The sequence below is a fragment of the Otolemur garnettii genome, unplaced genomic scaffold (assembly GCF_000181295.1).
Source record: "Otolemur garnettii isolate 467f Iridium unplaced genomic scaffold, OtoGar3 scaffold00089, whole genome shotgun sequence".
NCBI classification, from domain to species: domain Eukaryota; kingdom Metazoa; phylum Chordata; class Mammalia; order Primates; family Galagidae; genus Otolemur; species Otolemur garnettii.
This window is the reverse complement of record NW_003852484.1, coordinates 421,514-433,728: the sequence shown is the minus strand read 5'-3', so window position 1 is coordinate 433,728 and position 12,215 is coordinate 421,514. Positions and strand designations below refer to the sequence as shown.

At 38.3% G+C, this 12,215-nt stretch overlaps 1 protein-coding gene across 1 annotated transcript in view; it reads right to left on the bottom strand.

The window, feature by feature from the left end:
* ZNF148 (zinc finger protein 148) overlaps nucleotides 1–12,215 on the bottom strand; it is a 172,658-nt gene that overhangs the window by 104,276 nt on the left and 56,167 nt on the right. Inside the window, exon 4 of the mRNA XM_003795069.3 lies at nucleotides 1,002–1,350. Coding sequence (XP_003795117.1) covers nucleotides 1,002–1,334 — 333 coding nt within the window. The 5' untranslated portion in view covers nucleotides 1,335–1,350. The remainder of the gene's footprint in view (nucleotides 1–1,001; nucleotides 1,351–12,215) is intronic.

The following is a 12,215-nucleotide window of genomic DNA, read 5'->3' as shown; positions in this document are numbered from 1 at the left end:
AAGAAGAAAAGGATATTGCAATGGGCTAGGTAAAAGTTAGTGAATACATGTATTAGTATTAGAACACAACTATAGGAAGTTATCCATTCATTCACACCATGTGCCAGCACCTGGGGTACAGAGAAAAATAAGACAAAACTCCTGCCATAACAGAGACTACTACCAATCAGAGACACAGACACTAAAGAAACAATCACAAGTTCCTATCAAGGGGACTCAACCAAGAGTCAACAAAAGTGGCAGGATACTGCCAATGAAGCACTAAGTTAAAAAAAAAAAAAAAAAACAGGGACAAGGTATGGCTAAGAATAACATTCCAAGCAGGATATAGGAAGACCCTAAAACAAAAGAAAAAGTACAATATGTCAGATGAACTGAAAGGAACACAGATCTAATACTACAGAAAGAAGAGGTAAAAATTACATTACAGTTGTGGTTTTCCTGGTCATTGGGTAAAAACAAAAGTAGAGAGTGGCAAGAAAGATACAGGCACCTACCAAAAAACACATCCTAAGCAATGTCTATGGTAGAAAGGAAAGAGTAAAAGGCAGATGTACTTTAAGAACTAAACAGAAAAAGCAAGTGGAGAATGCAAATAAGACAGAGAATAAGGGTAAATCAGAAAAAAAAATAAAGAAAGAGGGAATTCCTGAGAGTTACAAAATCTAAAGAAAACCCCCTGAGTGTGTGATATTCTTCTAGTTAATACTCTTTAATAAGAAATCCAGATGTTAAATGTCTTTAAAAAGCAATTAAAACTTAATACACAAGGTAAATTCTGCTAGACAAATAAATGGTATTCCCCCCCAAAAAAAGTTTCTAAGATAATGTAATATAAAAACTTAATTCTGCCTTTCAAACATGATCTCTGTCAATATTGTAATATATCTATTCAAGAAAACTAGTCTTTAAACAATTTCTGAAATTTCTTTAATAACTTACAGTATTACTTAAAACTAATTAAGTTTCTTACTACAATATCTTATGAAGGAATTACTTACAGGAACGTTAAGTGCATACTGTAGTCCTTGAGGAAGTCTTTCATGTGTTTCCATCTGCTCTTCATCATTTTTCACTGTTTCCTCATGGACCATGAGTTCATCATGTGATATCATATCCTGTTGCCTCATTTCACTTTCTTGTAGCACTTCATCTGCAGCGAGGATCTCCTGGTGAGGCATACTTCGATCCTGAAGTACTGAGTCCTGCAGCTCTCCAGACACAGTAGACTGGCCAGACACTCCACCCATTACAACCATTGCCCTGGAAGACTGCATTTCGTCTATGCCGCCACATTTAAGAAACAATCCTTCCAGTTTGTCGTCAATGTTCATGCTTAAGTATAACTGCCTAGAAAGACCAAGTTCAGCAACAGATAATTAGTTTTACATGCCTACCTCATTATTTTTAAATCTCGAAATATGAATTTGAAGATTCAAATAGAAAAATTTTTATTCATATAATTCAGAATTGCCTCCAATTTTAAAATTACCAAGACAGGTTTCCAAAGGCTGGTAGAGAAAGCACAAATTTTCATTTTGATATTAAGAAACAAAATCCTAAATCTATTTTATTATTGGAAAATGAGACTGATAGATATAAAGCAAACTGGAAAACGTATTTATAGTATCAGCCATAGGATCCAAATCCTTTATGTTAAAATGTCTTAAAAAAAAGGCTCGGCGCCTATAGCTCAACCGGCTAAGGCGCCAGCCATGTACACCTAAGGTGGCGGGTTCGAATCCCCAGCCTGGACCCGCCAAACAACAATGATGGCTGCAACCAAAAAATAGCCGGGCGTTGTGGCGGGCGCCTGTGGTCCCAGCTACTTGGGAGGCAGAGGCAGGAGACTCGCTTGAGTCCAGGAGTTGGAGGTTGCTGTGAGCTGTAATGCCATGGCACTCTGCCCAGGGGGACAGCTTGAGGCTCTGTCTCAAAAAAAAAAAAAAAAAAAAAAATGTCTTAAAAATAAAAAAGAGAGAGATGAATTCAAGAACAAATTGACAGAGAACATTCTTTTTTTTTTTTGCAGTTTTTGGCCAGGGCTGGGTTTGAACCCGCCACCTTCAGCATACGGAGCCAGCACCCTACTCCTTTCAGCCACATGCGCCATCCAACAGAGAACATTCTTAAGCAAATCATTAAAGGAACAGAAATAGTCATAAACATATAAAATATCATCATAGTAGTAATTATAAATATGACCATTAAAACAGTAGTACCATATTTCATCTGCAAACTGTAACAAATCTTCTAAAATAAAAACACATCTAATGTTAAAATGAAATGGTTAAATAAAAAGAAAACACCCACCTATTGATAATGGGAGGATAAATTAGATTGACTACCTTCAAAGGTAATTTGTTGGTATGTACCAAAAGCCATAAATATGCACATATTCTTTGAGCCAATAATTCTACATTTAGGAACTTTTCCTGTTGAAATCAGAAATGTATACAAAGATATACAGAAAAAATCACTATAGCAGTAACTATAATAACAAAAACTTGTGAAAAAAATAACTAAGTGGTCTACAACAGGAAAACTGGTTAAAATATGTCCAAAGGTATTTTTTTAAACTGGATGATAGTGATACTGCAAAACTCAGTAACTTTACCAAAAAATCATTGAATTGTACAGTTAAAATGGGTAAATTTTGTGTAAATTATACCTCAATAATTTTTTTTTTTGAGATACAGTCTCATTTGTCACCCTGGGTAGAGTGCTGTAATGTCATAGCTGACAGCAACCTCAAACTCTTGGACTCCAGTGATTCTCTTGCTTCAACCTCGCAGGTGCCCACCACAATGCCCAGCTATTTTTTTTTAAGAGACGGGGCCTCGCTCTTGCTTAGGCTGGTCTCAAACTTGTGAGCTTAGCACAATCCACCCACCTCAGCCTCTTAGAGTACTAGGATTACAGGCGTGAGCCATCCGCCAGCCAATTATTTTTTCTTAATAGAATCAAATTAGAGACTATCCTTTGGGTGTGGAGGGGGTTGCTAACAGGAGGCAGAAAAGAGGAGCTCCTGGGCACCTGGTGATGTTTTTTCTTGAGAGGCAAATGCTAATTGCACAAGGGTGCTCAGTTTCTGAAATTTTAAGCTGTATTCCTGGGTGGCGCCTATGGCTCAAGGAGTAGGGTGCCGGCCCCATATACCAAAGGTGGTGGGTTCAAACCCAGCCCAGCCAAAAACTGCAAAAAAAAAAAAAAAAGATGTATTCCTGTTATAGATGCATTTTTTTTGTCAATTATATTTCAATAAAAAGTTTAAGTCTGGTGAAACTGAAAAAAATCCACAGTCATAAAAAGCTTTCTTGAAAAATGAAGAATTGGGAAAATGTTACAACATGTTAAGGGAAATATTTGCATGCATATGTATGTATGAAATGTACTCAGGTTTATCTAAAAGGGTAACAACATTAACATTACCACTGAGTGGTAAAATTGTCAGGCATTTAAAATTTGTATTTATCTCAATTTAAAACTCTATTCTCTATTTCAAAACTTTCCATAATAAATGTTGATTACTTTTTAAAATGTTTTTAAATTTGTTCAAATGAAATAAAAGTACTACATGCATTACTAATATATTCTTAATAATATGATGTATAGTCAGGCATCAGTATATAAATTATTTTATTTTGTTCATTATTACAGGAAAGACAGGCAATTTTTTAGGAAGTATTTTAAATCTGTCCTTCTAACTGTTTCTGTAAAATTCATATTCTACTTGGTTACTATAGCAACTAATGTAACAGTTAAGTATGAAATCCAGAGAAAATTCTTCATCTCAAAGAAGGTCAAAGTGTTGGCAGAAAGCAGCTACTTAAAAACAGTTGTATTATCGGATTGTGTGAAATATATATTCACTACCCAATGTAAAGACCTATAATTAGTAAATGCATTAAGTATGTTTTGAGTTAGTCACCTCTTTCCCAAATCAATCATCTAACTAATGACCAATGCCTGCTTTTAACAGTCAAATAAATGATGTTAAACTCCAATACTCTTTCATTTATTAAGGCTTTAATAAATCAAGAGAGCTTTACTAAAATAAGCAGCTCAAAAAACATTACAAACAGCAAAGAAAACAAAAGTATAATTCATACTTGTTCATCCTGTCTTCCCTGGTACCAAATATTATCAGCCTCAAATACATATAGGGGATACAAAGGACAAGTATTTGATTTTACTGTCCAAAATCTTGTTAGAAAACTTTAAATCTAAAGGTCAATGATTTTAAATATACCACCAAAATAGCTACTTTCCTCAAATATTCCATTTATTACTTACTTTTTTTTTTTTTAAGAGACTGAGTCTCACTTTATTACCCCTGGTAGAGTGCTATGGCATCACAGCTCACAGCAATCTTCAACTCCTGGGCTTAGCCAATTCTCTTGCCTCAGCCTCCCGAGTTGCTGGGACCACAGGCGCCCACCATAACACCCGGCTATTTTTTTTGTTGCAGTTTGGCCAGAGCTGGGTTCAAACCCACCACCCTTGGTATATGAGGCTCATGCCCTACTCACTAGCCACAGTCACCACCCCATTTATTACATTCTTAAAGAATAATCTATCCTACAACTAAATGAAACCTAAGTCTTTTAAGGCTAAAATTTAATTATTCTGGCCATGTCTTTGGAAATCTTTACAAATCAAGTACACTCTTTTCTTTTTTAATCTATTTACTGTTTCCTTATGGAGTTTGGAAAGCCCCTAACTTAATAGAGACTTAAGATTATATACACAAAGCCATACTTTACTGTAATTCTTTGTTGCTGCTGTAGCTGCTATTGCCACATACATTATTTTTAAAAACTTGAGAGCTTCTAGAAAATATTGGAAATGTAAAAGAAGTTACTAAGAGAAAGACCCACTTAGAGAAAATGACTTAGGAACTCAGTTTTATTTTTTGCTTTTTTAAAAAAACATTATTCAAAGTTGAACCTGACTTTGTTGAACTAACCCAAGATTTACATTTCCCTACAGAACTGGTCCCGAGTTACAATGTTTTTGATCATATACCCCATTAATTTAAAAACTGTAGCACTGGGCTCCTTGGCGAGCATTGAGGCCAGGCATGGTGGCTCACGCCTGTAATCCCAGCACTCTGGGAGGACGAGGCGGATGGATTGCCTGAGCTCAGGAGTTCGAAACCAGCCTCAGCAAGAGTGAGGTCCTGTCTCTAAAAAATAGCTGGGCGTTGTGGTGAGCACCTATAGTCCCAGCTACTTGAGAGATTCAGTCAAGAGAACCACTTGAGCCCAAGACTTTGAGGTTTCTGTAAGCTATGATGCCACAGAACTCTATCCCAGGGCGACTGAGTAAGACTATCTCCAAAAAAAAATTGTAGCACTGGTTAGCATGGTTACCATGCCTATAATCCTAGCACAGTGGGAGGATCCCTTGAGCTCAGGAATTAGAGATCAGCCTTAGATTGAGACCCCATCTCTACTAAAGCTAGAAAAATTAATTGGACTTTGTGGCAGGTACCTGTAGTCCCAGCTACTCACGAGGCTGAGGATGGAGGCTTGCTTGAGCACAGAGTCTGATGTTCCTATAAGCTAGGCTGAGGCTATGGCACTCTAACCTGGGCAACAGGAAAAAAAAAAAAAAAAGAAAAAAAATTTACATGGCACTCTACCAAGGGTAACCAAGTGAGACTCTGTTTCCAAAAAAAAAAAAAAAATTTAGCATGTCCTAATATATGCATATTACATAAAACTATATTACTATGGTATCATGCCAGTGTATTTTATGTATATTAAAAAACACCACCAGGTGCCATGGCTCATGCCTGTAATTTTAGCACTTTGAGAGGCCAAGGGGAGAAGTTCACCTGCACCCAGGAGTTTGAGGTTCTAGTCAGCTATGATGATGCTACTATACTCTAGTCCCAGGTGACAGAACGATACCCTGTTTCAAAAAACACAAAAATATAATTTTTTACTAACCTTATGCCTAACAAGGTAAAAATAGTAAGTATTGAGGAAGTAGTACTACCCTGGGGATAGAAAATATTTTGAGGAAAAAAGGTATAAAGCACTCAAGGGACTTAAAACAGAAAGACAGCACACTTCAAAGTGTGAAGGCAGGAAATTGAAAAGAAAGTGGAAATACTTCAAGTAGAAGACAAACTTGGCCTCTTCAAAAATTTTCCTGACAGTATACCATATGCACAGACAAAATAACCTTTCTTCCATCTTTCATACACTTCCTTATTCCCATGGCCACAAATTAAGCCATACATTTTGAGTATATTGGCTAGCCTAAACATTGTATTTTTCAAATACCCTGAAAATTTCCTGGATATAGCAGAAAACTATACTAAGATAACAAAACTATACTAAGATAACAACACAGATTCCATTATCAATGAACACTGCTCAGACAAGATTTTAAAGTGAACCTTAGAAATATCCATCACAATGAAAACTGCATGTACTCTCAATCCAGCAACTTCATTGCTAGGGATATACAACACAGGATTCTATGAGTTTACTCAATAGAAGTTCATCAAAGATGTATGTACAAAGATGTTTGGTACAATCCTTTAATGAGAAAAGACTGGAAACAATTTAAACATCCTCTGCTAGAAGACTTGTTTCATTAATTATAATTCAACTATCCTGTGGAACACATGCCACCATGAGCACTATTTGTTGGTTCTCTAAGATACAGTAAGTGAAAAAAATCAAAGAGAATCAAGGAGAACTATGTAGATAGTAAGATCCTTTCCAATTTTTTTTGTTTTTTTCTGAGATAGACTCTCACTCTGTCATCCCAGGTAGAATATGCTGGTATCATCATGATTCACTGCAACCTTGAACTCTGGGTTTAGGGGATTCTCCTAAGTAGCTGGGACTATAGACCCATGCCACAATGCGTGGCTAATTTTTTTCTATTTTGGGTAGAGACACGGTCTCACTCTTGTTCAGGTTGTTCTCATTCCTGAACTGAAGTGATCCTTCCCCCAGTCTCCCAGATTATAAAATTATAGGTATAAACCACCACACCCAGCCCACGTGATTCTTTAAAAGGATAAACAGCTCCAATCAGCAATTATTCTGAAGAGAATGCTTTGTTCTATAAAGAAACTTAACAGTGGAATTTAGAAAGTGAAATAAAAGAAAGATCTACTGTGGGTTCAGCACCCGTAGCACAGTAGTTATGGCATCAGCCACATGCACCAAGAGTGGCAGGTTCAAACCCGGCCCAGGCCAGCTAAACGACGACAACTACAACAAAAAAATAGCCGGGCATTCTGGTGGGCACCTGTAGTCCCAGCTACTTGGGAGGCTGAGGCAAGAGTATCACTTAAACCAAAGAGTTGGAGGTTGCTGTGAGCTGCAACACCACAGTACTCTACAGAGGGCAACATAGTAAGACTCTATCTCAAAAAAAAAAAAAAAAGATTTATAGTGAAAAGACTAAGAGAACAGGATAAAACTACACTAGATAAAGTAGGGAAAGTATGTTTTTAAATTATCCTTACACTTTGCAACTATGCCATTTTTACATTTCCCCCTAATAACTCCTATGCAGTCTCAGTCAAAGCTCTTATGTGCTTCACTGCACATTTAAAAATCTAAATATTATCCAACAAAGGGCCCCATGTCCAAAAGTTAACACATGCTATATCCCTTCTCTAAGTTCAGTATTTTTAGGGAGAATCAGCCAAGCGTAAAGAAAGAAAATTCATGTAATCTATCCACACTAATATGTGAGTAAATGTCTTCTCTTCCTACTAAACTGAAAGGTCGAGAGAGTATTCAGAGACAAGACCAGAGAATGGAGAGGTCGAGGCCAGTTTAATGAAAGGGACAAAGACCTGCCTGGGCAGAGCTGACCATGGCATCTGCCCCAAGAGCAGTTGGAGGCCTTTTTATACTGGGCTGTAGGGGGTGGATAGATGCCACTGCTTGATGGGAGGTTTCTGGCTGAGCTAGGGTCTTTTAGCATAAAGTTTTGGTGCAGGGCTAGTTAGCCCCTTTGTAGTCTTTTGTTCAGGGGGCAGGGCTAGGAGGGGAGGAGGGGGAAGTTAAAGGGTTCACATGAGGCTGGCCACTAACACTAACCCCTAAAAAAGCCAACTGCTTGCTTTGGCTTGCCAACTGCAAACATATAAGTATGTACAATGAATGGAAATTCAGGAGTTAGGGATATTACACAGGAGAGAAGAAGAAAGAAATGATACTTCTTGTAAGTCATATCACTCACATGAAAGACTGCTCTAGAAAGAAAAAGAAAAACTATACAATTATCCTGTGTTCCCAGGAACCTCTGTCCAAATTGAGGAAAAGAAAATATGTGGAATAATAAGCTACTCTGAGCTTCTTGTGAAGACCCTGTAAGTGGAAAGAAATGGGAAGCTGACTCAATAGAGTACAAAATGGCAGAGCTGTTAAAAAGAATGGGATTGGCAATGATACCCTGGGGCTAATTAAGCTAAAGCTGGGGTGGTAACCCCGCATGCAGACGAGAGAAGAGAATGCTGAAAACTAGAACAGAGCAAGAAGAGGTCCTTTAGCAGATTACTTCATTCAAACGCAGCATTCTTTGTGCTTCCCTCATCACCATTCCTCTGCAAGAAAAGCTAGAAGGTACAACTACAGGGGTATTTAGGAGGTCACAGAATATCTTCCTGCTCCATTTTATCTCTACCATTCCTTCCTTTCCAACTGACAAATGTTTGCTTTAACTGCATAGGTATAATACTAACTATAGCAGTTTAGGTAACCTCTAGTGATTTAAGCCTGGGGGCACAGCTGAACTTTAAAAAAGCATAAATTAACAGCCATCACTTTTCTCCTATAACTCAGAACAGCTTCTTGCCACCTTCTAATTTAAAGTTTCTATTCAAGGCTGGGTGTGCTGGCTCATAACTATAATGCTAGCACGATGGGAGGCCATAGCAGGTAGATTGCCTGAGCTCAGGAGTTGGAAACCAACCTGAGCAAAAGAGAAAAACTAGCCGGGGGTTGCAGTAGGCGCCTATAGTCCCAGCTACTTGGGAGGCTAACGCAAAAGGACTGCTCAAACCTAGGAGTTTGAGGTTGCTGTGTGCTAGGAAGCCATACGACTCAACCCAGAAGCAACAGAGTAAGACTCCTTAGCTGACTATTCCAACTCATGGAAGAACTTTCTGACAGACCCTCTTCTTTGCGATAACTGGAAACTTTCTATATTTTCTCTTTTCCAACTTTTATGTATTAGTTATACCTCAGTGAATTTGTTCTCAATTATTCTTTTGTCCATGGGATTACACATCTCCTCTTAAAATAAGTTCCTGGCTCAGTGCCTGTCGCACAGTGGGTACAGCACCAGCCACAAACACGGAAGGTGGCAGGTTCAAGCCTGGTCCAGGGCAGCTAACCAACAATGGCAACTGTAACAAAAGAAACAGCTGGCATGATGGGTGCCTGTGGTTCCAGTTGCCTAGGAGGCTGAGACAAGATAGTCACTTAAGCCCCAAGAGTTTGAGGTTGCTATGAGCTGTGACGCCACAGCACTCTACTGAGGGTAACATGGTGAAACTCTGTCTCAAAAACAAAACAAAACAAAACTAAGTTCCTTTGTTAAAACTCAATTTAAGACCAGTCAGTGCTAATAATAATCATGATCAAAATATGAGGGTGGTTTTTTGGTCTTCTCGATATATACCTAGCAGAAGAATTATAGGATGAAATGGCAGATCTATTTTTAGTTCTCTAAATGTTTTCCAGATGACTTTCCAAAAGGGATGTATTACTTTGCAATCCCACCAGCAGTGCAGAAGTGTTCCCTTTTCTCCACAACCACACCAGCATCTTTGATTTTGGGGATTTTGGGATATGGGCTAATCTTACTGGTGTTAGATGATATCTCAAAGTAGTTTTGATTTGTATTTCTCTGATGATTAAGGATGGTGAGCATTTTTCTATATATCTGTAGGCCATGTGTCTGTCCTCTTCAGAGAAGTTTCTCTTCAAGTCCCTTGCCCACCCTGAGAGGGGATGACTTGTTCTCTTCTTGCTAATATGTTTGAGTTCTCTGTGGATTCTGGTTATTAAACCTTTGTCGGAGATATAACCAGCAAATATCTTCTCCCATTCTGAGGGCTGTCTATTTGCTTTACTTACTATATTCTTGGAAGTGCAGATGCTTTTTAATTTGATAAGGTCTCAGTAGTGTATTTTTGATGTTGCTTCAATTGCCCGGGGGGTCCTCTTCATAAAATTTTCGCCCAAGCCGATTTCTTTAAGTGTTTTCCCTATACTTTCTTCTAGTATTTTTATAGTTTCATGTCTTAAGTTTAAATCTCTAATCCAGTGAGAGTCAATCTTAGCTAGTGGTGAAAAGTGTGGATAGGAGCATGGCCTACAGATACATGAAAAAATGCTCACCATCCTTAATCATCAGAGAAATGCAAATCAAAACTACTTTGAGATATCATCAAACTCCAGTAAGATTAGCCCATATCACAAAATCCCAAAATCACAGATGCTGGCATGGTTGTAGAGAAAAGGGAACACTTCTACACTGCTGGTGGGATTGCAAACTAATACCTTCCTTTTGGAAAGACATCTGGAGAATACTTAGAGAACTAGAAATAAACCTGCCATTTGATCCTATAATTGCTCTATTAGGTATATATCCAGAAGACCAAAAATCACACTACAACAAAGATATTTGTATCAGAATGTTCATTGCAGCCCAACTCATAATTACTAGGTCATGGAAGAAGCCCAAGTGCCCACTGACCCATGAATGGATCAATAAATTGTGGTACACATACACCATGGAATACTATGCAGCCATAAAGAGAGATGCAGACTTTACCTCGTTCATGTTTACATGGGATGGAGCTGGAAAATATCCTTCTTAGCAAAGTATCTCAAGAATGGAAGAAAAAGTATCCAATGTACTCAATCCTATTATGAAACTAATTTTTAGCTGTCATAGGAAAGCTATAACCCAATTTTAGCCCAAGAATACGGGGAAATGGGAAAGGAGAGAGGGAGGGGAGGAGAGTGAGGAGGATGGGTGGAGGGATGAGGATTGCTGGGATCATGTCTATGATTTACCCTATAAGGGTACATGTCAATCTTTCTAAATGTGGAATATAAATATCTTAACAAAACAACTATGAGAACGACATGAAGGCTATGTTAACCAATTGGATGAAAGTATTTCGAATTGCATATAGAAATAATTCGATAGTTTTACTCCATGACAGTACTAATGTACATAACTATGATTTAATTAAAAAAAAGAAAGAAAAAAAATATGAGGGTAGTAACTTTTAAAGTGAGATTAGGTTTGAAGACCTGTGCCGTAAGTCTCTAAAATTCTTAAAAACACCTAGTTCCCCTTTAGCATGCACATGAACATCCATCTGCCACATATCACCTTTAATTAATCCTCATTCAAGCATGAAAAAAGTATTTCTTATCTAAAGATCCTGATTTTCTGTTTTATTTATTGAGTCCAGCAATACTTTCCACAAGCTTTTATTGAACAATGTGGAAACTTCAACCAAATAAAGCAAGCAAGCTTAGAAACCTAAACATCCTGCCTTTTATCCTTACTATGAAAAGAGAAATTTCCAACTTAAAAGAAATTTCCTGGCTCGGCGCCTGTGGCTCAAGCGGCTAAGGCGCCAGCCACATACACCTAAGGTGGCGGGTTCGAATCCCAGCCCGGGCCCACCAAACAACAATGATGGCTGCAACCAAAAAATAGCCAGGCATTGTGGTGGGCGCCTGTGGTCCCAGATACTTGGGAGGTGGAGGCAGGAGACTCGCTTGAGCCCAGGAGTTGGAGGTTGCTGTGAGCTGGGATGCCACACTCTACCCAGGGGGACAGCTTGAGGGTCCTGTCTCAAAAAAAAAAAAAAAAATTTCCTTACAAACTCTAGTGCCCCTCCTCTCGAAGGGAAAAAAGAGACCTAAACAATTGTTATTTGGAAATGCCAGTTACAATAACTGGATATTAACATTTCTAACATATATATGAGCTAATGAAAAATTACAGTTTAAAAATATCAGCTTTAGAAGTATCAAGCAGCCTCAAATCATTTGGTGATATGAGGAAACCCATGATCAATGAGAATCTTTAAGAAATTTTCCACATGGCTCGGCGCCTATAGCTCAACCGGCTAAGGCGCCAGCCACGTACACCTAAGGTGGCGGGTTCGAATCCCCAGCCCGGACCCGCCAAACAACAATGAC